This window comes from Elgaria multicarinata, chromosome 18, assembly GCF_023053635.1.
Source record: "Elgaria multicarinata webbii isolate HBS135686 ecotype San Diego chromosome 18, rElgMul1.1.pri, whole genome shotgun sequence".
Classification (NCBI taxonomy): domain Eukaryota; kingdom Metazoa; phylum Chordata; class Lepidosauria; order Squamata; family Anguidae; genus Elgaria; species Elgaria multicarinata.
In genome coordinates, this window is record NC_086188.1 from 23288434 (window position 1) to 23312429 (window position 23996).

Consider the following 23996-nt stretch of genomic DNA (forward strand, 5'->3'; position numbering starts at 1 on the left):
TATGCTTGTATTGTTATGCTGAATATGGCTTATACTGATCTCCCCACCCCCTTGTTATAGAAATCATGGATTTCTGTATTGAGTATGTAAGTTGCTTCGAGCCTGCTTTTTGCGATAGGAAACAATGCATAAACTTAATAAATAATAATAATAAGCTTGATTTGGCTGGTAATACAAGAGAAATATTTTAAATAAATAAACATTTAAAAATCTAACTAATAGAGACAGCCCCTTTCTATAAGAGGTTAATAAACCCTACAGAGACTATGCAAACATAGATTTGACTGTTACCTGATTCGGAGTTCTTTTAATCTCCCACCTCGGTTCCAAGTGTAAGTAGCACGATAGAAGACCCTGTGACTCCCACCCTTTCCCCGATTTCCAGGAAGCCGAGGAACAAGCCGAGAAACAAGCTGCCCAACTGCACCTTCTTTAAAACCATGTAATTTCTGTGTCTTTGGAATCTTTAAACTTGAAAGGAAAATAAAGCAGATCACCACTTTTGCCATTGGATTCGCAGTTAAGCAGATATAAACCGATTATGAGACTTTCACAAAACAAAAAACAGTGACAGAATTATATGACAACAGAGAGGCTTGATCAAGCAGACTTTTTATCCTGGCTTAATTTATAGAGGATGCTGCTTGATCAACTTCCTTTGAATGTGTGTGGGTGTACAGAGAGTACAAAAGGGAGGCCTTCTTGAACCAGCCTATTTGAATTGTTGGCTCTGTGGAACATTTAAGGAATATGGTACAAGGGAGATCTTTAGAAGTAAGGGGTCTGAGGAGCTACAAATATCCTTCATTTGTCTTGGTATTAAAGTTCATGTTAAAATGAATATAGAAAGAAACACTACTGCAAAGTTTCCAAGCCTAGAGCTGGACTAGGAGTGGGTATCTGACTGGTCAGAAAAGATTTAGTCAATTGACTTGATCAAATATGATCAAAACAGTAATCTTTTTAAAGATTAGCATAACAAAAAATGATACTTATTTACAGGTTTGAATAAAAACAAATTAGTTAACTATTACTGTGAAACAATGACTTAGATCATTGGGGGTGCTTTCTGCCAGCTTTCTCTTCCGCCTGACGCCTCCCTCCCCACACCATTCCCAAGGGCTGCAGGAGCCCTGCCCTCCTGACCAGATACAAAAGAGGGCAGGGCTCCTGCAGCTTTAACTATTGTGATGAAGAGGGTTTCACCAGGTTCTGCATGCATACAAAGGACACCTGCTGAAATTCCCTTTTCTATACAACTGTTAAAGTTACAGGAGCCCTGTCCACCTTTCCATATGGCCACACTACTTATCAGCTTAGGCTGATATACCAACTGCGCCCTTATCTGGACAGTGATAGCCTAGCTACAGTTATCCATGCTCTGATAACCTCTCGTTTGGATTACTGCAATGCGTTATACGTGGGGCTGCCTTTGAAAACGGTCCGGAAGCTTCAGCTGGTACAAAACAGGGCAGCCCGTTTACTAACAGGGACTGGCTGGCGAGATCACATTACGCCAGTCCTTTTACAACTTCATTGGCTGCCAGTCCAGGTCCGGGCCCGATTCAAAGTGCTGGTATTGACATTTAAAGCCCTAAACGGTTTGGGGCCAGGTTATTTGAAGGAACGCCTCCTCCCATATGTACCTACCCGGACCTTAAGATCATCTACAGGGGCCCTTCTCCGTGAGCCCCTGCCAAAGGAAGTGAGGCAGGTGGCTACTAGGAGGAGGGCTTTCTCCGCTGTGGCACCCCGGTTGTGGAATGAGCTCCCCAGAGAGGTCCGCCTGGCGCCTACACTGTACTCCTTTCGTCGCCAGCTGAAGACCTTTTTATTCACTCAGTATTTTAACACTTAATTTTAACTTAAATTTAAATTATACTGTTTTAACTCTGTATTTTAACCTTATATCAATTTTGCTGCGTGGTTTTATCCTGGTTGTGCTTTTTATATTGTATTTTGTATTTGTATTTTTAACTTGTTGGTTGTTTTATGATGATTTTAATTTTTGTGAACCGCCCAGAGAGCTTCGGCTATTGGGCGGTATAAAAATGTAATAAATAAATAAATAAATAAATAAATACTTTAACCCACAGCAGCAGATTTTGAGGGGAGGCATTAAAGGCTGCAGAGGAAAGAGGAAGGCAGGAAAGCCCCTTGTTCACAATCATGAATGCTGTTCCATTTGTGGAAGGAAAGTTAGCGTTCAAGCCAATTAAACTGAAACCAAAACCAAAACATTGCCATGAGGAGGGCTCCTGTTCACGGTTCCAGCCCGTCAGTTCACAGAACTCTTTTTCTCTTGGGGTTTTAGTTGATTGTTTTTAAAAAAGAGTTAAACAGAAATAAAGCAAACCAATAGTAGCAGTTAAGGATAGCTGTGTAATGTATGCTGCAGGTTAAATCTCCAGGCATCAGCAACATCATGGCTTCATTGGAATATTTGACTGCAGTGAAATCATAGATGGACAACTGACCAGATCTGACTGGTCAACTAACCCAAGTGCTAACCCTAAGAAAGATGGTAATGGTGGTAAGAGGGGATTCGCTTCTTGTGTGCCTGCCCATGCCTCTTTCACTTCTGCAATACACGCTTTGCAAGGTTTTGTATTGTTTCAAAACTTGCAAAACCTGTTTTATCAGAAATGGGTCACGGAAGTTTTCCACCTCACAAATGCTTGTGCTTTTTTATGTTGACTGCTAAATATTTATTACCCAAATAGCATGACAAATGACACACACAATGCAACCTGGCCACAATCGTCAGTGAGGGCCAGGCCACCTGGGATCAGATGACAGGTTCTGCCCCCACTGTACTTATGTCCCCCAAATGCCTGACTTTTTCTTTAGGAAATGGAAGCGATTCACTTTATATAGGAGAAAGTAGAAGGGTATTTCCAGGGGCCACTATTGGGGAGGGGGCTAACCTTACGCCATGCCTCTGGTCACCAAATTTCTGGGATGGAAGAGATTTTGCTCCTCTCCCTACAGTCGTCGTCGTCGTCATCATCATCATCATTTGTTATATGTATAATCCCACCTTTCCTCCAAGGAGCCCAAGGTGGAACACATGATCCTTCCCCCACTCTTCCATTTTATCCTCACAACACCCCTGTGAGGTGGGTTAAACCAAGAGTCAGCTCAAATGTCAATCAGTGAGCTTCGTGGCCTAGTGGGAACTAGAACCCGGGCCTCCCAAGTCCCAGCCCAACACTCTAAGCACTACACCACACTGGCAGTTTTGTCGATTGCTTCATTCTACACCACTTAATGAAAGACCTTGGCAATAGTTTCTGTATAGCCTTATCCTGGGCTCTTGGTCACACCCTAGTGCAGCCTTCCCCCTTCAGATGTGTTGACTACAGAGACCTGGCTGGGGGATTCTGGGAACTGCAGGCCAACACATCTGGCGGGCACCAGTGTGTGACCGGAAGCCCAGAATAGTTAGACTCCACAGAAAACAGACCCCAATTGTGCAGGAAAAGGTTTGTGCTACACGGATTTTAAGTGTGAAACAGACAGCACAGGAAAGAGTGAGTGAAGGTCTGCTATCTAGGAATCCGTAGCACAGACAGAAGTCATGTATTTGGTTCTTTCATTATATTATGCCTGCTAGTTTGGCGGCAGCAGCTTCCACAAGCAGCAGTTTCTGCATCCCCAGCATGCCTTGCTCAAAAAAAGACTATCAGGAAATATTAGAACAACAACAACACAGGTAAACTGTTGGTGTGGATTTATCTGCTGGCATTTCTCACCTGTCTCTGGCCTTTTTCTCCATCACATAAACAGTGTAATGTCCTCTGCTGTACAATGCAAACCAGTGTTTTCTGGCAGAGACTCATGCGGCAGCAGGCGCAAAAGCTTTTATCAAGACAGAAGGGTTATTTTTAAAAAAAATCCATTAAACATTCACAACAGCATCCCATCCCATCCCATCAAAGTATGATCCATGCACTGGACCCACAGCTGCAAACACAAGAGAGGCATCCAGAGGTACGTAATATCCCAATATTCTGCTGCTCTTGCCTGCCTCCATTAACACTCCCCTCCTCTCGCTTCCCTGTGTCTGCATTTATATTGTAAGCCCCTCGGCATAAGGACCTGTCAAACTTGGGGTACTTTCAGACAAGAGGCACTTTTATTGTGCAATTCACAGAATTTTATGGGAGGTCCAAGCGCTCTCATCGTCCATTTGTAGCCCTGCTGTGCTTTCCCACTGCTTACGGATGGACCTGGACTTCCCCTGCCTCCCCTTCCCAGATCAGCCCCCTGAAAATGCAAACGTGGTCTCAGGAGACCCTGCCGAATGGGGTGAGCTGTGGTAGATGTGGAGAGCCTCCATAACAGGCTGGGCCTTTTAGACCTATGATTCTATAGGACACCATCCTCAGAACCATCTGTAGCAAAATAACCGAGATAGTAAACCAGCCTTGCCCATCCCAGCAGCCCTCCAAATGTGTTGCATTACAACTTCCATGATCCCCCAGCCATCATTTATTTATTTATTATTATTAATAATTTATTTATTACATTTATATACCGCCTCATAGCTGAAGCTCTCTGGGCAGTTTACAAAAGTTAAAAACAGTGAACATTAAAAAAAATATATACAAAATTTAAAACCATAAAAAGCATAAAACACCAACAAAAACAGACAATACCCATTTAAAAACAACTATTCTGGGGTCAGTTAAAAAACTATTAAACGCCTGGAAGAATAGAAAAGTCTTGGCCTGGCGCTGAAAAGATGACAATGTCGGCGCCAGGCGAGCCTCGTCAGGGAGATCATTCCATAATTGAGGGGCCAACACTGAAAAGGCCCTCTCTCCCTGGTTGCCATTCTCCAAGCTTCCCTTGGGGCAGGCACTCGGAGGAGGACCTTAGATGTTGAGCGTAGTGTACAGGTAGGTTCATGTCGGGAGAGGCAAGTATTGTGGTCTCAAGCTGTGTAAGGCTTTATAGGTTAAAACCAACACCTTGAATTGGGCTCGGAAACATACAGGCAGCCAATGCAAGCGGGACAAAGTCAGTCTTATATGCTCAAACCTTCTGGTTCCAGTTATCAATCTGGCTGCTGCATTTTGCACAAGCTGCAGCTTCCAAACCATCTTCAAAGGCATCCCCACGTAGAGCGCGTTGCAGTAATCTAATTTGGAGGTTACCAGGGCATGGCCAACTGAAGCTAGGTTATCCCTGTCCAGATAGGGACACTTCCCCTGTCTTTCTCCCGACATAGGTCATCATACAAGGTGACCAAGGCTGTTTCCGTGCTAAACCAGGCCTGAAACATGACTGAAATGGATCCAGATAATCAGTCTCATCCAAGAGTGTCTGGAGCTGGCCCACAACCACCCGCTCAAGGACCTTGCCCAGGAATGGAACGTCTGCCACCGGCCTGTAGTTATTAAGATTTTCTGGGTCCAAGGAAACTTTCTTCAGGAGTGGTCTCACTACCGCCTTTTTCAGACGGCCTGGGACCACTCCCTCCCGCAAAGAGGCATTAATCACTTCCCTGGCCCAGCCGGCTGTTCCATCCCTGCTAGCTTTAATTAGCCAAGAGGGGCAAGAACCTGTCCAAGCACCTTGTCAACATCCTTGAGTTGTACCAACTGAAACTCATCCAAGAAAACTGGACAAGGCTGTGCTCTGGATACCTCACTAGATTCACTTGCTATAACACTGGAGTCTAAGTCCTGGGGGATGCCAAAGATTTTTTTCTGGAAGTGCCTAGCAAATTCATTGCAGCAGGCCTCAGAGGGTTCTACCATGTCCTTATTGCATGGGAGCTGCAGGTTGGGGGAGGCTGAAGCAGAGCAAGAAAATGCAGGTTGCTTACCTGTAACTGTAGTTCTTCAAGTGGTCATCTATGCATTCACACATATGGGCTTTGCGCCTGCGCAGAGACCAGACTGGAATCTCCAATAGCTTAGGGAAACGTTTTTGGGCGGGAACCCCTCCCCCACGCTACCGCGCATGTCCACGGGGTTCCCGCCCTTCCCTCAGTTTACAGGAGTCCGACATTGTGCCCCCATAAACATGAGTGTATTCAATAAAGAAGATAAAATAAATCTATAGTCAATTATGTCCTTATTAAAAATCACACCACCAAGAGGGGATGGTGGGTGGGTTGTGTGAATGCATAGATGACCACTCGAAGAACTACAGTTACAGGTAAGCAACCTGCATTTCTTCATCGTGGTCTCTATGCATCACACATATGGGCGAGTAGCAAGCTCACATACCTTGGAGGTGGGTTGGTGTATTATTTCAACACTTCCGAGAGCACCGCCCTTCCAAATGAACAGTCATGTCTGGATCGAGTGTCCAAGCTATAATGCTTGACAAATGTGGAAGGGGTGGACCAGGTCGCAGCTTTGCAAACGTCCCGAAGTGGAACACCCCTGCTAAAGGCTACAGATGTAGACATCGCCCTGGCTGAATGAGCTGTCACAGGTTTTACTCTTTGATCGAGGCCAACGACCTTGAGCGGTAAGGGAGTTGCAATGAGCTCCCCATCCTTCTAGGGATGCATCCGTTGTGATCGTTACCGAGGGCGCCTGCTGTTGGAATGGAACGCCCTCCAGAAGCGTCGACATCGAGAACCACCATTTCAGAGATGCCCTCACTTGCTTCGGTATCGAAAGGTAAGTTCGTCGAGCATTGTGCCTGAGATCGAAAGTTCTCAAAAACCAGGCTTGCAATACCCTCATTCTGAGTCTTGCAAATCTGATGACTGCCGTAGTAGCCGCCATCAAGCCTAATAATCTCTGAACTGTACATGCCGAAACTTTTCGGCGGCTCTCGGTATCGACGGCTAACTGCTGTAAGGTGTTCGCCCTGGTTGACGGTAAGTATGCTGTCCCGTCTCGAGAGGATAGGGTTACCCCTATGAAGTCCAGTCTCTGTTGTGGAGTCGCTGCTGTCTGCTACGAGGAGCCAATCGTCCAGGCATGGATAAACATAAATGCCTTTCTGCCTTAGGTGGGCGCATACCACCGCCATGACCTTGGTGAAGACTCTCGGTGCGGTGGCCAATCCGAACGGAAGAACGGTGAACTGGTACTGGGATGCACCGATCGAAAACCGAAGGTAAGCTTGATGCGACTTCCTGATGGAGATATGGAAGTACGCATCCTTCAGATCCACCACTGCGAACCAAACTCCTTTTTGTAGGAGCTGCAAAATTGAAGTAACCGTTGTCATACGGAACTTCCTCGGGGTGATGAACTTGTTCAATTGTCTTAAGTCCATGATCGGTCGAAGACCTCTATCTTTTTTCGGGACCGTGAAGTATCGGGAGAAAAATCCCCGATTGAGTTCCCCTGCGGGTACGGGAGAGATGGCTCCCTTCGACAGCAAGGTCTGTACCTCGAGAAGCAGAGGAGGGGATGGCGCCGTTGCTTTCACACCCGAAAAAGGAGGAAGGGCATCGAGCTCGATGGCATAGCCCGAGTTGATGATAGTGAGCACCCAGGAGTCTGTTGTTATTGACTCCCATTGATGGTAATGGGGTGCTAGGCGGTTCGCAAAGGGAGGTGGATCTGGGTCCGAAGAGTCAAACCCGCTGCTTCTTGGCGAAGTCGGGCTGCCTCTTATCCTGTTGGTACCTGCCTTGGTAAGGCCTCTTCCTCTGAAGCTGCTGTTGTTGCTGTCGAGGTTGAGGCTGGTATTGGGGTCGATGCTGTTGTTGCATCGGAGGTCTTGTCCATCTTCTTGGTCGGTACTGAGTTTGAGGAGGAGCAGTAAACCCCATCTTTTTGGCTGTTGTTCTTGCCTTATAGATGGAGTCTAGAGTCTCATCGGTCTTGGTATTAAATAGACCTTCACCATCGAATGGCATATTCTCAATTCTCCATTTGGTTTCTTGCGTGAGGTTAGCCGATCTGAGCCAGGCATGCCTCCTCAAAGAAATGGCCCCCATCATGGACTTTGAGTGGCAGTCCACCTGGTGTCTAGCAGTGGACAATTGCTGCCTTGCTATGGCTGATGCCTCGTTTTGAAAGACCCTTGCGAGCTCTTTCTTGTCCTCTGGGAGGTGTTCACACAAAGATCCCATCTTCTCCCAGAGAAAGAGCTGGTACCTCGCCATCGTTGCCTCGTACGCTGACGCCTTGATTCCTAGGGTGGAGGATGAGTAAACCCTTCTTCCAGTTTGATCTAACTTTCTCCCCTCTCTATCTACGGGCGCAGAATGGGCTTTCTGTGACTGGCCCTGTGCAGACTCCACCACTATTGAATTCGGTTTAGGATGTTGAACCAAAAATTGTGTATCATCCTCTTTAACACGGTATAGTGATTCTAATCTTTTTGAAGTTGTTTGAGCCACTGCTGGAGTTTTCCAAGACAACTGAGCTGCTTGTTTTAGGGCGTGAGGTATTGGGATGGCTAGACGTTGATTTGTTGTTGTTTGAAAAACGTCATAAATTGGGTCGACGACCGATTCATCTGCTGGCTGAACGTCGAGATGTAATGCGCTGGCCATTCTGAGCATATGATCCGAAAATCGGACCATATCATCAGATGGTGAAGAAGGATCCACATCATCAACAGCATCGTCCGGCGAAGGAGCGGTCGGAACTAAAGATTGTACCGAGTCGGAGTCGGACGGGTAGTTTTCTTCTGGTGAAGATAAAGTTACGACTTGCAAGTCTGTAACAGACGTAGCGGCAGGTATTGCGTGATGTTCACGGTGTCGAGGAGTCGATACCGTCGAGATTTGATTTGGAGGCGGAGGCACGGGTAACTGGCATACCCTCGATGTTGGTGGAGGATGCGAATAGTAGCCCTCAGGCTGGTAATGCTCTTGGTCGCCTTGAAAAAACTGCTGTGGTCGGTAACGATCCCACTCGTAATAGCCATACCTAGATTGGGGATCAGAGTACTGAGATGCTCTGTCCCATTCATTTCTTGGTGTCCGTCTTGGCGAGGGCTGCACGAGTTCCTGAGGCCTCATAGGTTGTCGAGCGGAAGCTACCGACACAGAATCCCGGATTTTGCCCTCAGATAAACTTGGAGGACACGTCGGTACCGTGGCCATCGGTACCGACAAAGATCTCGATACCGAAGGAGATCTCGGTATCGAAGTGGTAGGCGCGGCAGGAGGGGTGGACTGGCTCCTGGCCGATTCCCGCGGCCGAGGTGACGCTAAGGTGGATTTCTCCGCGTCCCTCTTTTTCTTCTTCTTCTTCTTCTTCTCCAGTTCGGAAGAAGGTATCAGAGTTCTGGCTTTCTTAGAAGTCTTTTTAGCCATTGAACTCGATAAAGACCGACCAGGCGTGAGGGGTATCTCAGCCCTATTTGCTCTGGCCTGCACTTCAGTGCTATGGTCTGACGGTTTATCTGGAACGGTGTTGGTAACTGCCGTTTTGTGGGCAACGGACTTATGAACCGCCGTCTTTTCCATCGTAGGGGCCTCCGTGGCCTTGAGAGCCTTCTCCCACAGTATCGAACGGAGTCGGTCTGCTCGGTTCTTTCTGGTCTGTTTGGTAAAAGACATACAGTGGTGGCAGGTCTCTACCACATGTCCTTCGCCCAAACAAACAATGCACAGGGAATGCCCGTCAGACGGAGGGAGTTTCGCTCCACACTTAACGCACTTTCTAAACGGTGCTTTGAGTGCCATAAAGGCCTCACGCGACAGAAGTCGCTGAGGAAGAAATCTAACTACAATTTTTTTTTTTTTTTTTTTAGGATAGAATAGAGACGAAAGAGGGAGTTGAAGTGAGAAGCGAGCGAAAAGAGGAAAGAATGAAGAAAGAAAGGTATTTTAAATAGAGAAACGCTAAGCAGGTTGGTTCTATGGCCTATGCACAATGGCGGACGACGAAGAACTGAGGTAAGGGCGGGAACCCCATGGACATGCGCGGTAGCGTGGGGGAGGGGTTCCCGCCAAAAACGTTCCACTCAGCTATAGTAAGTTCCGGTCTGGTCTCTGCGCAGGCGCAAAGCCCATATGTGTGATGCATAGAGACCACGAAGAAGAACCACCCGCTAACAGTACCTCCGTCTTGTCTGGATTGAGTTTCAGTTTATTAGCCCTCATCCAGTCCATTACCGTGCCCAGGCACTGGTTCAGAACAGCCACTGCCTCACCTGGGTTTGATGAAAAGGAAAGGTAGAGCTGGGTATCATCCGCATATTGATGACACCTCAGTCCACATCTCCGGATAACCTCCCCCAGCGGCTTCATGTATATGTTAAACAGCATAGGGGATAAGATAGAGCCCTGTGGAACCCCATGGCTTAGGTGCCACGGCACAGAGCAATAATCCCCCAGCACCACCTTCTGGAATCGGCCATCCAAGTAGGAGCGGAACCACTGCAACGCAGTACCTCCAACTCCCAGCTCAGACAACCTATCCAGAAGGATACCATGGTCGATGGTATCGAAGGCCGCTGAGAGGTCCAGGAGAACCAACAGGGTCGCACTCCCCCTGTCTCTCTCCCGACAGAGGTCATCCCACAGGGCGACCAAGGCAGTTTCCGTTCCAAAACCAGGCCTGAAACCCGATTGAAATGGATCTAGATAATCCGTTTCATTCAAGAGTGCCTGGAGTTGTCCTGCAACTACCCGCTCAAGCACCTTGCCCAGGAAAGGGATATTAGCCACCGGCCTGTAGTTGTTAACATCCTCCGGGTCCAGATTAGGCTTCTTCAGGAGTGGTCTAATTACCGCCTCTTTTAAAGAGGCCGGCACCACTCCCTCTCTCAAGGAGGCATTTACAACCTCCTGGACCCGGCCGGCGATCCCCTCCTTATTTGATGTAATGAGCCATGAGGGGCAAGGGTCAAGCACACAGGTGGTCGACCGGACTTGGCCAAGCACCTTGTCCACATCCTCGGGCCTCACTAACTGAAACTCATCCAATAAAACTGAACTGGACGGCGCTCTGAACACCTCTACTAGTGGAGCTGCATTAAGTGTGGTGTCCAATTCATGACGAATCTGAGCGACTTTATCTTCAAAGTGCCGTGCAAATTTGTCACAGCGTGCTACCGAGGGTTCCACCATCTCTCGCCCTGGCCCAGAGTGTAACAGGCCGCGAACCACCCGGAAAAGCTCCGCCGGACGACACTGAGAAGATGCAATGCTGGTGGAAAAGAACTGCCTCTTTGCCACCCTCACCGCCACAGAGTAGGCTCGATAGTGAGCTCTAACCCGTGTTCGATCAGACCCAGCACGAGTCTTCCTCCACCTGTGTTCTAGCCGTCTCCCCTCTTGCTTCATCGCCCTCAGCCCAGGTGTATACCAAGGAGCTGACCGGGCTCTGCTCAGAGGGAGAGGACGCTTGGGCGCGATCGTGTCAACCGCCCGAGTCATCTCTGCATTCCACAGAGCAACCTGGGCTTCGACAGGAGCACCAGCCATATCAGCAGGAAAATCCCCCAGAGCCCTCTGGAATCCATCGGAGTCCATTAGCCTCCGGAGGCGGACCATTTTAATAGGCCCCCCACCCTTGCAGAGGGGAAAGGCTGCCGAGAGTCTAAACCTCAGTAGGAAGTGATCTGACCATGACAAGGGGGTAGATGTTAGTTTCCCCACTTCCAGATCACCATCCTCCTGCCCAGTCAAGAAAACCAGATCAAGCGTGTGTCCCTTTGCATGTGTTGGGCCGATGACATGTTGAGACAGCCCCATGGTTGTCATGGCAGCCATGAAGTCCTGAGCCGCTTCAGAGACAGCAGCCTCGGCATGGAAGTTGAGATCCCCCAGAACCACCATCCTGGGGATTCTCAACACCAGGTCCAAGACAACCTCCGTCAGCTCAGGCAGGGAGACTGTGGGGCAGCGGGGTGGACGGTACACCAGCAGAATCCCTAATCTGTCTCGAGTACCCAACACACAGTACAGACACTCAAGATCAGCACTCGACTGAACAGGAAGCCTAGAGAGGGAGATTGTATTCCTATAGACCACGGCAACGCCCCCTCCCCGGCCCTCGAGTCTGTGCTGGTGCTGCACTGAGTACCCAGGAGGGCAGAGCTGGGTGAGATGAAACTGGGAGTCCCTTACAAGGCTCACCATAACACAGAAATAGTTGCTTGGATTTCCTAAACCCCTCGGTTCTAGCTCTATAAAAGGAAAGAACCCTTCTAACGTCCAGCATGTGGAGAGCAGTGTCCGCAGGCATTGTAGGGTTAGGAAAGAAGGCTGGCAAGACAATGTCCTGAGCCAAGTGAAAAGGTGTCACCACCTTGGGCAAAAAGGATGGGTCTGTTCGCAAAACGACCCTGTCATTATGAAAAACTGTATAGGGCGCATCTATCCTTAGAGCTCTAAGCTCACTTGCGCGCCTTGCCGAAGTTATGGCAACCAGGAACACAGTCTTGAGGGTCAAGAGTCTCAAGTCTGTTGTAGCCATAGGCTCAAAAGGCTTTCTTATTAATGCATGGAGCACGACTGACAAGCTCCATGAAGGTACGATGTTCCTAGTTGTTGGAATAGTATTTTTAAGTCCCTTCAGAAACTCCTTCGAAGTTGGGTGAGTAAAGGGCGAGAAGCCTTCCACACCTTCATGAAAGGCAGTGATGGCAGCCAAATGGACTTTGATCGACGAAAGTCCTAATCCTCCTCGGTACAGTGAAAAGAGGTATTCTAGAATCACCAAGATGGGACAAGTCTTAGCCGCGTGATTCATTTCTAGTGCAAATTTAGAAAACCTTTGCCACTTCGCCGCATAGGACTTCCTTGTCGAAGGTTTTCGTGATGCAGTTAGAATGGTTTGCACAGTCAGTTGAATGGTGTGGGAGGTTGTGGCATCATCCTCCACGCTGTCATCTTGAGCGTCGAGAGGTCTGGGTGTCGAACCTTGCCCTGGTGTCGAGACAGAAGGTTCGGTATCAATGGTAGTTTGATGTAGTCCCCTCCCGACAGTCGAAGAGCGTGAGGAAACCATGGTTGCCGAGGCCACCATGGCGCAATCAGAATACAGTCTGCACTGTCCGTCCGTATCTTGGCCACGACCTTTGTCAGGAGCGGAAACGGGGGAAAGATGTAGAGTAGTCCCTCTGTCCACGTTCTTGTGAAGGCGTCTCCTAGCGAGTTCCTTCCGCCTCCTGCTCTGCTGCAGAATTTGGTACAGACTGCGTTTTCTGCAGTGGCAAAGACATCGACAGCAGGATAGCCCCAATACCGAAAGAGGTCGTTTCTTACTTTGGTATCGAGCTCCCATTCGTGGTCGACGTGGAAGGATCTGCTTAAGGAGTCCGCTACGATGTTTTCCTTGCCTGCTACGTGGATCGCAGTCAGGTAAGTCCTTTTCTTTATGCACCAGTTCCAAATTCTGAGTGCAGAGCGGGTCAGAGGGTGTGACCTTGTTCCCCCTTGCCTGTTTATGTAACAGACGACGGTGGTGTTGTCTGTTGCGATCAGAACGTCTTTGCCCTCGATGATCTGGGTAAAAGCTTTTAAGGCATTCTCCACCGCCAGAAGTTCCAGGTGATTGATATGTTCCTCTTTCTGTCGAGGAGGCCATTGATCCTGGACGGTGAGCGAGTTGCAATGAGCTCCCCATCCACTGAGGGAAGCATCTGTTGTGATGGTAACCGATGGTGCTCTTTGCTGGAAAGGGATTCCCTCCAAGAGGTTCCCCATTGAGAGCCACCATTTCAACGACACTCATACCTTTGTCGGCATCGAAAGGTAAGTTTTGCGAGCGTTGCGACGAAGGTCGAAAGTCCTTAAAAACCACCCTTGAAGGACCCTCATTCGCAGCCTTGCGAATCTGATGACAGCGGTGGTCGCCGCCATCAAGCCCAGCAATCTCTGGATTGTCCATGCCGAGGGTCTTATTTGGGTTTCGACGTCGAGAATAAAGTCTCGAAGTGTCCTTGCTCTTGCTATCGGGAGGTACGCTCTTCCATACCGAGACGATAGAGTCACTCCTATGAAGTCTACTGTTCTCTGAGGAGTGAGTATGGATTTTTCCTGATTGACCCAGAGTCCTAGAAAGTCTAGGAGATTGAGAGTCGTGACTATGTTCTCCTGGAGCGTGTAGCTGTCCTCCACCACCAGGAGCCAGTCGTCTATGTACGGATAAATGTGGATTTCTTTTTGTCGTAGATGGGCGCATACAACAGCCATCACTTTCGTGAAGACCCTCGGTGCTGTAGCGAGTCCGAAGGGGAGCACGGTGAACTGGAACTGCTCGGCGCCGATGGAGAAGCGTAGGTAAGTTCGATACGACTTCCTGATGGATATGTGGAAGTACGCATCCTTCAAGTCTACTACCGCAAACCAAACCCCTGTATGCAACAGCTGGAGAATAGAGGAGACCATTGTCATACGAAACTTCCTTGGGGTGATGTACTTGTTCAGTTGTCTTAGGTCCATGATCGGTCGAAGCCCTCCATCCTTCTTCGGGACCGTGAAGTAGCGCGAAAAGAACCCCTGGTTGATCTCCTCTGCGGGTACAGGCGAGATGGCTCCCTTCACTAGTAGGGTTTGTACCTCGAGCAGCAGAGGAGGGGATGGCGCTGTTACTTTCACTCCCGAAGAGGGAGGAAGGGTATCGAATTCGATGGCGTAACCTGTCTTGATGATAGTGAGCACCCAGGAGTCGGATGTTATGGACTCCCACTGATGGTACTCGGGTGCTAGATGGTCGGTAAACGATAGTAGGCCTGGGGCAGAGAAGTCAAAGACGCTGCCTCTTGGAGAAATCAGGCTGGTGTCTGTTTTGCTGATACCGGCCCTGATAAGGCCTCTTTCTTTGTAGTTGTTGTTGCTGTTTTGCTGGCTGTTTGTCGTATTGAGGGCGCTGCTGGAACTGCTGATATGGTTGCCTCGTCCAGCGCTTTTGCCTAAATTGAGGTTGGGGTTGTGAAAAACCCATTTTCTTAGCACTTGTGCGAGCCTTATATATCGAATCTAAGGACTCATCAGTCTTATTATTAAATAGTCCTTCTCCGTCAAAGGGTAGACTTTCTATTCTGGTTTTAGTTTCGTTTGTCAGGTTGGCTGATCTTAACCAAGCATGACGGCGAAGGGCTATAGCTCCCATCATTGATTTTGAATGGGAATCCGTCTGGTGTTTAGCAGAATTTAGCTGGAGACGAGTTATTGCCGTAGCTTCCGTCTGAAATTTTTTTGCTAATTCTTTTTTCTCCTCAGGTAGGTGATCACAGAGGGAGTTTAACTTCTCTAATAAGAATATCTGATACCTGGCCATTGTAGCCTCATACGCCGCGGTTTGTATTCCTAAAGATGAGGATGCGTACACCCTTCTGCCAAGATAGTCCAATTTCCTGCCCTCTCTATCAATAGGGGCTGAGTGTATTTTTTGAGATCTTCCCTGGGCAGATTCAACAATTATCAAATTCGGTTTAGGGTGTTGAAAAAGAAAGTCCACATCATTTTCTTTGACCTTATACATCGACTCTAATCTTTTAGATGTTGGTTGAGCTGCACAAGGAGTCTTCCAAGAGGTTTGTGCTGTTCTCCACAGGGTAGGAGGGAACGGAATAGCGATAGCTGAACTAATTTCTGTTCGCATAACATCGTAGATTGGGTCATCATCAACTTGTCGGTTGATCAACATCAAGACCCAAAGTTTGTGCCATCCGTCGTACATGGTCGGTAAAATTTCCCATGTCCTCCGATGTAGAAACTGGTTCTTGTGTATTTACAATGTCGTCGGGAGACGGCATGGACAGAGCTACTGACACCACAGAATCTGAATCAGACCTATAATCTTCATCAGGAGAGTCTTGGCCTGGTCGTAGTGTTTGGTGCACTGGCTGCAAAATACATATGCCTGCAGGGTTAACGCAGGATAACACCCACCCTTCAGTTCCATGCAATATTTAATAAGGGTTAGGATTCCCATTCCTTCCACAAAAACACACTCGGAAGGGGTGGGGTGGGAGGGAATCCAGTAATATCATCATGGCACCTTACAAGGAAGAACCAGTCATTACAGTCCGAAACAGATTTTCAAGGAAAAACCCAGATTGCACGGAAAAGTGCCTTGATTTTCTCAGAGCCCAACAGTACAAGCCTGAGCATTGTCTGCCCTGCAGTGAGTCCCATTGTGTTCAATAGGGCTAGTCTCTAGTAAGGATTGCAAGATAGTGATTAGAACTGTTCTAGGAATTGGTTACAACAAATTAATTGCATTTTGTATTTTGTATTTATGTTTTTAGATTGTTGGTTGTTTTTATGCTCTTCATGGATTTAATTTTTGTGATCCGCCCAGAGAGCTTCGGCTATTGGGCGGTATAAAAATGTAATAAATAAATAAAACCCCTTCACCACATGGCTCGAGGTAGTCGGAGCGGAGAACTGAGGTGCGGAGGCTTCCCACCCCCACCCCCACCCCCGCTTCTGGACGAAGTGGGCGCCTTGATCGGCGCCAGCGGAGGCATTTTGCGGACCCAAGTGGAGGCAGCGACAGAGCAAGGGAAGCGGGCAGGAGGCGATCGGTGCGTTTGTGTCCTCACATCGACCGACTCTCCCGTGGCGGCGCAAGGAGATCCAGGGCGGTTTGTGTAGATTGTTTAGTCGTTTTTATGACGTATTTTCGTGAGAATTTTGTTTTTAACCTGCACTTTACTGTCAGCCGCCTTGAGCGGGATGGACATTAAATCCAAGAAAGGAAACAAGCCCCCCGCCCGCCCGCCCGCCCGCCGCGGCGCCTTCTTCCCACGGAGCGGCTCACCCGCTTTGGATAACTGACGCCCCCCGCCGCCCCCCCATCCCGGAGCTGAAGAGGCGCGCGGCTCTCCGCCGCAGCCTCCCTCAGCCCATCTGGGGCTCTCCAGATGGGTCGGACTACAACTCCCATCATGCTGGCCGGGGGCGGCGGGAGTTGGAGGGATGCGAGCTGGGGCAAGCTGCTCGCCCTCTGGGGGTCGCAGTAGCTCCTGGCGGCGCAGGCAGCGGAGGAGCCCGCCTGGGGGATGGCGGGCGGCAGCCCTGCGCGCACTCACCGCCTGGGCTCCCGGCTTCCCCTCAGCAGGCGGCGCAGATCGCGAGGCAGCAGGCGGCCCCGGCGGGGCTGTCCTGCTCAGACGCCTGAAGGACCCCTCGCCCCGCCGCCCGCGTAGGCACCCCCACTCACACACACACACACACGCGGCGTCCTCTTGCGAGAGGAGAGGAGGCGGGCGGGGGCGCGCGAACGTCGGCCTTTTTCTGTCAGGCAACCGCGGCAGGCAAAACCCCTTTGCCCGGGTGCTGCGCGCGCGCAGGGAGGAGGAGGAGGAGAAGGAGAAGGAGGCGGCGCGTGCCTCGCGCCTCGCGCATGTGCCGTGGCTATTAAAGGGGGAGGGGTGGATAACGAAGGCCCCGGTTACGGCGGCCGAGGCGAGGAAGAGGCGGCGGCGGCGGCGGCGGCGCGGATCTGAGGAAAGGCCGGGCCAGGCCGTGAGCGGAAAGCGGCGGCAGCAACGACAATAGCAGCAACGCTGAGGGAAGGCAGGGAGAGCGGCGACAGCAGCAGCAGCAGCAGCAGCAGCAAACGCCGCCGCCGCCGTCCCTGGGGCTGAGAGGGGGCGGGCAGGCAGGCAGGCAGGCAGGCAGGCAGGCAACTGGGCCGGCGGGCGAGCAAGGGAGCGCGCGCTGCGGCAGCGGGAACCGCCTCCCAGCCAGGGCGTGGATCGAGCCCCCGGCGGAAGTGGCGCGGCGGCGGCGGCGGCCCGCGGCCTGGGCCAGGTGAGAGATCCGCTGCGTCACCTGCCGAGGGCGGGGGCCCCGCCCCGCACAGGTGGCCCGGAGGGGGGGTCGCTGTCAGCCTTTCTTTCTCCCCCCTCCCGCTCCTCCTCCTGCCCTGCGCCGGTGTCGCGCCCACCTTGGAGAGCGGCCGCCCGGACCCCCGTTCTCCTGGACCAGGCGGGCCGTGTCATCACCGCTTCGGCTGCCTCTGCCTCGGTCTCCAGAACGCGCCGGTTAGCCTCACAACAGCCCTGCTAGGCAGGCCGGTACTCCTGCTGCGAGGTAGGCAGAGCTCCCGCGGAGACCGAGCAGTTGCGAAGCGGGGCTTCCTGGAAGGCCTCCCGCCGCCGCCGCTTTTGTCCCGTCTCTTCGCACGCCCTTGTAGCCATTGCCTATCCGGAGACCGCGGCGGGGGCGGGGTGTCGGAGCAGGAGGCGCCCGTGGCTGAGGGGGGGGGGCTGAGGGTGGCGTAGCCGCCGCCTGACTTTTGGGGTGGTCACCACGTGAGGAGGGTCGGAGGAGTTCTTGCAACGGACACTCTCCTGGAATGGCTGCTCTTGACACCAGCTGGGATTGAAGGCAGGTTGAGTCCTGCTAGAGTGTGTGTGTGTGTGTTTTATCTAAATTGGAAGGTGAGGCGAATCCTTATCTTCTGCCAAACGTTATTGCTGCTCGTCCAGCCCTTTGAACGTATATGGTGTGCTCATCTCAGACCATTCATCTAGCCCAGTGTTGCTTACTCTGACTAATAATGCTGTCCAAGGGCTTGGTCAGAGAAGGGCCTTTACCCACCACTTTCTAACTTGTGATGCCAGAGTTCATCCCCCTGTTGAATGGGGAGCAGGCTGCCCTTTGAGGGGCATGGTATTCTCCTCCACGTGCCCCTCCCTCCATGATGTGTGGCGTTCCCCATTTACTTCTGCCCAGTGATAAGGGAGCCTATCGCCTTTTATGCAGACTTGCTCTTATATATGTGATTAAAGTGTGAGTAAGCTGCAAGGGAATGGAAACTTGTTTTTATCTCTGTGTGTGTGAGAGACACCACAAAATTGAAAGTGGGTACCATGATTCTCAACTGTACTAAAACAGGTGAAGAGTTTGGGGCAATGTTCTTTTGTTCTGTCAGACTCTCAAGTTGAAAGAAGCATCATTGTAATGTATCCCAGTGGTTATGATGTGCAAAAGAGCTTTGTGAAGAACTAGTGTTAGAGCTGAAAGAGTCCCTGTCATATGAAAAAGGCCTGCAAGCAGTTCGAAGAACTAGGGGCTGCCATCAAATGTTCGAGGTTCATGTAATGTTTCCCCATTTGAAAAAGTTCCCTTTAGCTATAGTACAGAAACATGGCAAGCAATATTTGAAGTGAAACTTTGTTGCACAGTTCTGTCTGAACTGTAAGATGTTAAGTGTCACATTTTGTTTCTGTTCTCTATCAGGTGTGGTTCAAGCAATTATGGATAAAAGGGGGGTGTTGACAGAAGCCGTGAATGGTGATACATTGCTTGACATTAACAGACTCAGTGCAATGAAATTCCCTCATCGCTACACAAAAGTAAGCTGTTAGACCTCTTGTTTAAATTTTGAATTGGAAGCTTTCTAAAGTGGTGTAAATGAAGCTGTTAATATGGTTGCTGACAGTCTGCAAAAAATCTTATATTCATGCAAATATAGAATTAACTTTTGGTAGCTGCTCTAAATTTCTTCTTCTTTTGGATTTTATGCCAAATACTACTTCTGTAGTAAAGTTTAATGAGATGTCCAGTTAACTGAAACCCATTTTTAGGAGCAAATGTGCCAGACAACCTTATATAGAGAGCTTCAACCTGTCATCATGCAAACGTATGATGTAAACATTTGAATGTTTAGCTGGCTCTGCTGTTATTATGTAGTTAACTGTATTTTTATGGTAAACATCTAATTCTTCAGTTTAAATGCATACCAGCCAAAAATTGTACTCCTAATGCAGACAAGGGCATCAAGAGTTTTGGCTAGTGGATGGTATAGAAATGTAATATATAATAAATAGTAGCAAGTCGATCAAACTCATAGTGCTGAATGCTATCTGAAAGTGAAATAAATCAAAATAGTAGGGAGTTTAATTGACTTGGGTGTATGTTGCTCCTTGCAGTAAGTTTCGTACTATTGGATATTTGTTGTAAACCGCCCAGAGAGCTTCGGCTGTGGGGCGGTATATAAATGTAATTAATTAAATAAATAAATATTGTGGTGAGCATTAGCAGCTAGCTTTTCACAGTATGTGCTAGGAACGCAACTATTGTACCCCTAATTTTGCCCTGTGAATGATTCTTTCTTGGGGGAGTCCTGTTTAGCTCTGTGCTCTAGCTGCACTCAGCATTCGGGTGGGATGCCCATACATTTAGACCACAATACAATGTGGCTGGTCAATAAAATACATATAAAATAACATGGAAGGCCTTCGATAGTATTTCAAGGATATGTAACTGTTAACTGGCCAATGTATAATCCCCTAAAAGTCAGTTGACTTTCAACAGGCCAGTTGTGCAACCCAGTAGCATTTGGTGGAGCTTTCCATTACACGGATCTTTCTTGCACAAGACAATCTCTCATGTCCATAGAGGTCTTTCAAAAAGCATTTGAGATTTTTAGTTGCAGGGAGATCTATTTTCAATTCACTTGTGAACAAAGTATTTCTGTCATTATTCTAAATACTTTAATTCTCAGCAAGGGATATAATCCTTCCTAACAGGTAGCTAAAGGAGTGATTTCTATTTCTTAAATATTCCTTTCTAGTCAGCTTAAAACAAACAACATTAGGAAAACCTTCTTGCTAGTTATGTTGCATGAAGTCCAGTCTGCAATATTTCCTGCTGTGCATCATTTGGTGTAAGAATGCTATCATTTTCCTTTCTCTAGGAAGAACTCCTGGACATTAAAGAGCGTCCCCACTCAAAACAGAGACCATCATGTCTGTCCGAAAAATATGACAGGTATTTCTATTAAGCCAACAGTATGGCTTGCTTGTCTGTAAGATTTCTGAGTTAATAAACCATAGTTTACTAAGCTGGAAATATGTGTTGGACGCATGTGCTGCTCATTTTGACACTAGCTTTGGCGCGTAAATCCCGGTCTGTTTAAACTGCCGTTTCCAATTACATCCAGAACAGGGACCATCGTTTAATATTGGCTTACTAACTAGGATCAGTCTTGCTCAGTAAACCAATATTAGACATCTCCCTGTTCTAGGTGTAACAGGGAGCTGAGTTTCAACAGAATGGAAGCAAAGTGCCAAAGTTGGCACATGAATGGAGGGAGGTACGGGGAGGGGGAGAAGACAGCATAGAGACCAGACATTTGTTCCTGCCTTAAATGGTTGATTAATTCATAAATGTTATGACCAAAAAGGCTTTATGTAAATGCAACTGCCTGGAGGTGTCTATTACTCTAACTTTACACCCCCGCACTTAGAAGTTTTTGTGAACCGCCCAGAGAGCTCCGGCTATTGGGCGGTATAAAAATGTAATAAATAAATAAATAAATAAATAAATAAATAAATAAAGTTATGCTGAATGAAGCTTGTTAAACTTCCCGCCGAGGTTTGCTTGTGATAAAAAAGTTTAAGTAACTGTCATGAAGACAGTTACTACTAGCATATGAATTGTATCCAGCGTTAGTCCTATTTGAAGTAAAATTGTTGAAATGAATGGGGCTTCATTTAGAATAACGCTGTATAGAACCCTGTGTAATCTAAATTTGTGGTACTGAGATGTGTTTAGAAATGAAATCATTTAATAAATAAGCATCCTTTGCCAGAAACATTGGTCTTCCAACTTGACAACTGCCTTAGCAGTAGAAGCTACAACCACATTAATAGAATTGGTTCAAATTCAGTTGACCATCTTTCAGTGTTGCAAGAAGAACTGTTTATTAAACTTAGCCTGAGTACCTCAACTGCAACATAATGGGGTGAGACACGATTGAGGAGACACACCCAATTTTTTGCATTGTATCTACTGCTGGCTTATTGAGGGAAATATCTGAAACCATAGGGCAGTATCCAATGCTGTCACAGTGCTAATTATGTTAGAATATCATAAATCATTGCTAGGGTGACATCTGTAGTGTGCTTTCTAAGCAAAGGGGAAAAGGAGTGATTTGCCACTGAATTTTGATAGCTCACTTTGAGGCCAAATTTCAGCAGCAAATTGCCATTTTTCACTTTTGCCTAGCAAATGTCAGTGGCATTGCACTAGGGCTGGTTACACTAATGCACCATCAGTGACACTATGACAGCATTGGATACTATCCAAAACAAGAACTTTTCATGTGTCTTGAGCAGATTTCTTAATGGGCAAGTATCAATATTTTACAGGATTATTCCCGTTTTAGTGCTTTTAAATGATTTTATGAAAGACTAGGTTGAGACTCTTAAGACCAACTCTAAACATTACACCAGTGAGAAGGATATTAACTTCTGTTTGCATGTTAGAGGCTACCTGTACCAGAACAGAAGTTCAATGAAATGTATCAGAAGTTGGCAACAATCTCAAGATGTAAGTTTCTCTTTGGCAGAGCAGAAGATGCAGAAAGATCTGCAACTCCTCTTATCTACCAGTTAAGACCAGGACTTTTTGAGACTTTTAGAAATATCCACAGTAGGAGACATTGCCATTTTCACGCCTCTTCAAGTCTGCAGCACAATCCTATGCATGTCTTGGAAGCAGCCTTACGTAACTTTTTTTAAAAAACACACACCCCAAATCGTACTGTTTTCCCTTATTGGCTTGATATGTTGGGGCTTGAAGATTTAAAAGAAATGCTGCACTGCTTTCTAGCAAGCATTGCAGGCATGAAACAGAACCTAATGACAGAGTTTTTTAGAGAGGAGCCAGAGCCCCTTTCTTCCTGACTGACCGCACGCACAAGCAGGTGGTAAAAACCAGAGTTCCTATCCAATAATCTGTCTGCTTGGGCACTGCCTCTCCCTGTCCCTTAACAGCCAGCAGAAGTGATACTGCCTTGCAGCACTTCCCAGTCTGCAGCAGCAGTACTTCTTGGCAGCCACAGCTTGGACCTGTTAGCCATAGCCCTTCCCAGGCTACAGCTGCAGACTCAGCAGATTTCCTACCTGAAGGTCATGTTCAACATTTCCAGTGCCACATTATAGCAAAGCTACACAAGAAGAATGGGATACCCCCAACAGTCCAGAGATCTCTGGATTTTGGCTCCACATCTTTCTCAGGGGGGCCCAGCTGAAGGTCAGTTATTGTGTAATAATGGATGCAGGATCCACTGAATGGGTGGGGTCAGAACACAGGTGCTGGTCAGACATGCCTAACTCACAACGAGCCTCCTAGGGTTGAGAGCTGTCTAGTTTTCCCACTGACTTCCATTGTTCTATCTCACCTTTGTGGCCAAAAATGGAACTCAAAGCAGGTAATGGTAAAATCTGGATTAAACACAAAACCCTATCTTAGTGCAGTTGGACAATGTTATAGCCTAGTTTCTTGTCAGTTAACAGGTTCTTGTCATCTGAAATGTCCCTTCTAGTCTACTGGTCTTTTTCTCCCCATTTCTGCTAAGCATCTTCAGGGAGTTCAGAAGTTGCAAGCAGACTAGTTCACTTTTCGTCAGGTAGATCTGAATAGTGAAGCCTTCATCCTAGATTCTCTTGTGTAATAGCCAAGAAATGGGAATCGCTCTGAGTGGAGGATTTTATTAATACGAAGTTCTATAGTAATACTCATTACAATAACATAACAAACAGTTCATAAACAAACAATTATCAATCACAGGTGGTCAATTCCCTTTCAGTGTCATATGGTGAGTTTATGCACATTCATTGAGTGTTCCCTATAAGTAAAGATTAATTTAAAGGTGCCTTTCCAAAGTTTGCCATGTGTTTTCAGTGGTTTTCACAGAGTTTAAGTTTATTAAGTTAGTAAATTCAGTGAAACCATATTCAGGTTTGTGTGAAAGCTCCAGATAGACTTCTTTCTGTCTTCATCCAACCTCCAAGATGAGGAGGTTCTGGTAAACTTCTGGCGAAGAACGCAAGTGTTCTCACTAGTGCTTGGCAATCCAATGGGTGCTATATTCCTTTTGTTCATTTTTTATTTCTAATATACGATGCACATCGGAAGAGTTGTCAAAAGCCACAGACTTGAGATTCATTGCACTATTCTAGCTGAGGTATCCAAGGTTTTCAAAATGTTTGCAATTTTGGAGTTTATAGGTCCCTGGTATCTTTCCAGATTTCTTATTTTGGGGACTATTTTTTATTGGGACCAAAAATGGCTTTGGAACTGAATGGTTTAAACAGTCAAATTCAGGATATGATCGTGAAGTGATAGATCATGCTGGCTT

At 47.8% G+C, this 23996-nt stretch overlaps 2 protein-coding genes across 7 annotated transcripts in view; one reads left to right on the top strand and one right to left on the bottom strand.

Moving 5' to 3' along the window:
• The window catches only part of SFI1 (SFI1 centrin binding protein), a 79853-nt gene extending 61976 nt beyond the window's left edge, over positions 1 to 17877 (bottom strand). For both annotated transcript variants that reach the window (XM_063143997.1, XM_063143996.1), the window contains exons 1-3: positions 17790 to 17877; positions 3756 to 3861; positions 292 to 471 (exon numbers count right to left, since the gene is read on the bottom strand). In XM_063143997.1, the coding sequence (XP_063000067.1) occupies positions 292 to 471; positions 3756 to 3778 (203 nt within the window). In that variant the 5' untranslated portion in view covers positions 3779 to 3861; positions 17790 to 17877. The remainder of the gene's footprint in view (positions 1 to 291; positions 472 to 3755; positions 3862 to 17789) is intronic.
• EIF4ENIF1 (eukaryotic translation initiation factor 4E nuclear import factor 1) overlaps positions 17566 to 23996 on the top strand; it is a 39089-nt gene continuing 32658 nt past the window's right edge. For 3 of the 5 annotated variants that reach the window (XM_063144001.1, XM_063144005.1, XM_063144002.1), the window contains exons 1-2: positions 19028 to 19203; positions 20547 to 20620. In XM_063144001.1, the coding sequence (XP_063000071.1) occupies positions 19051 to 19203; positions 20547 to 20620 (227 nt within the window). In that variant the 5' untranslated portion in view covers positions 19028 to 19050. Of the gene's footprint in view, positions 17654 to 17852; positions 17936 to 19027; positions 19204 to 20546; positions 20621 to 23996 lie in introns of those variants that run through there. The other 2 variants (XM_063144003.1, XM_063144004.1) reach the window with 2 other exon arrangements.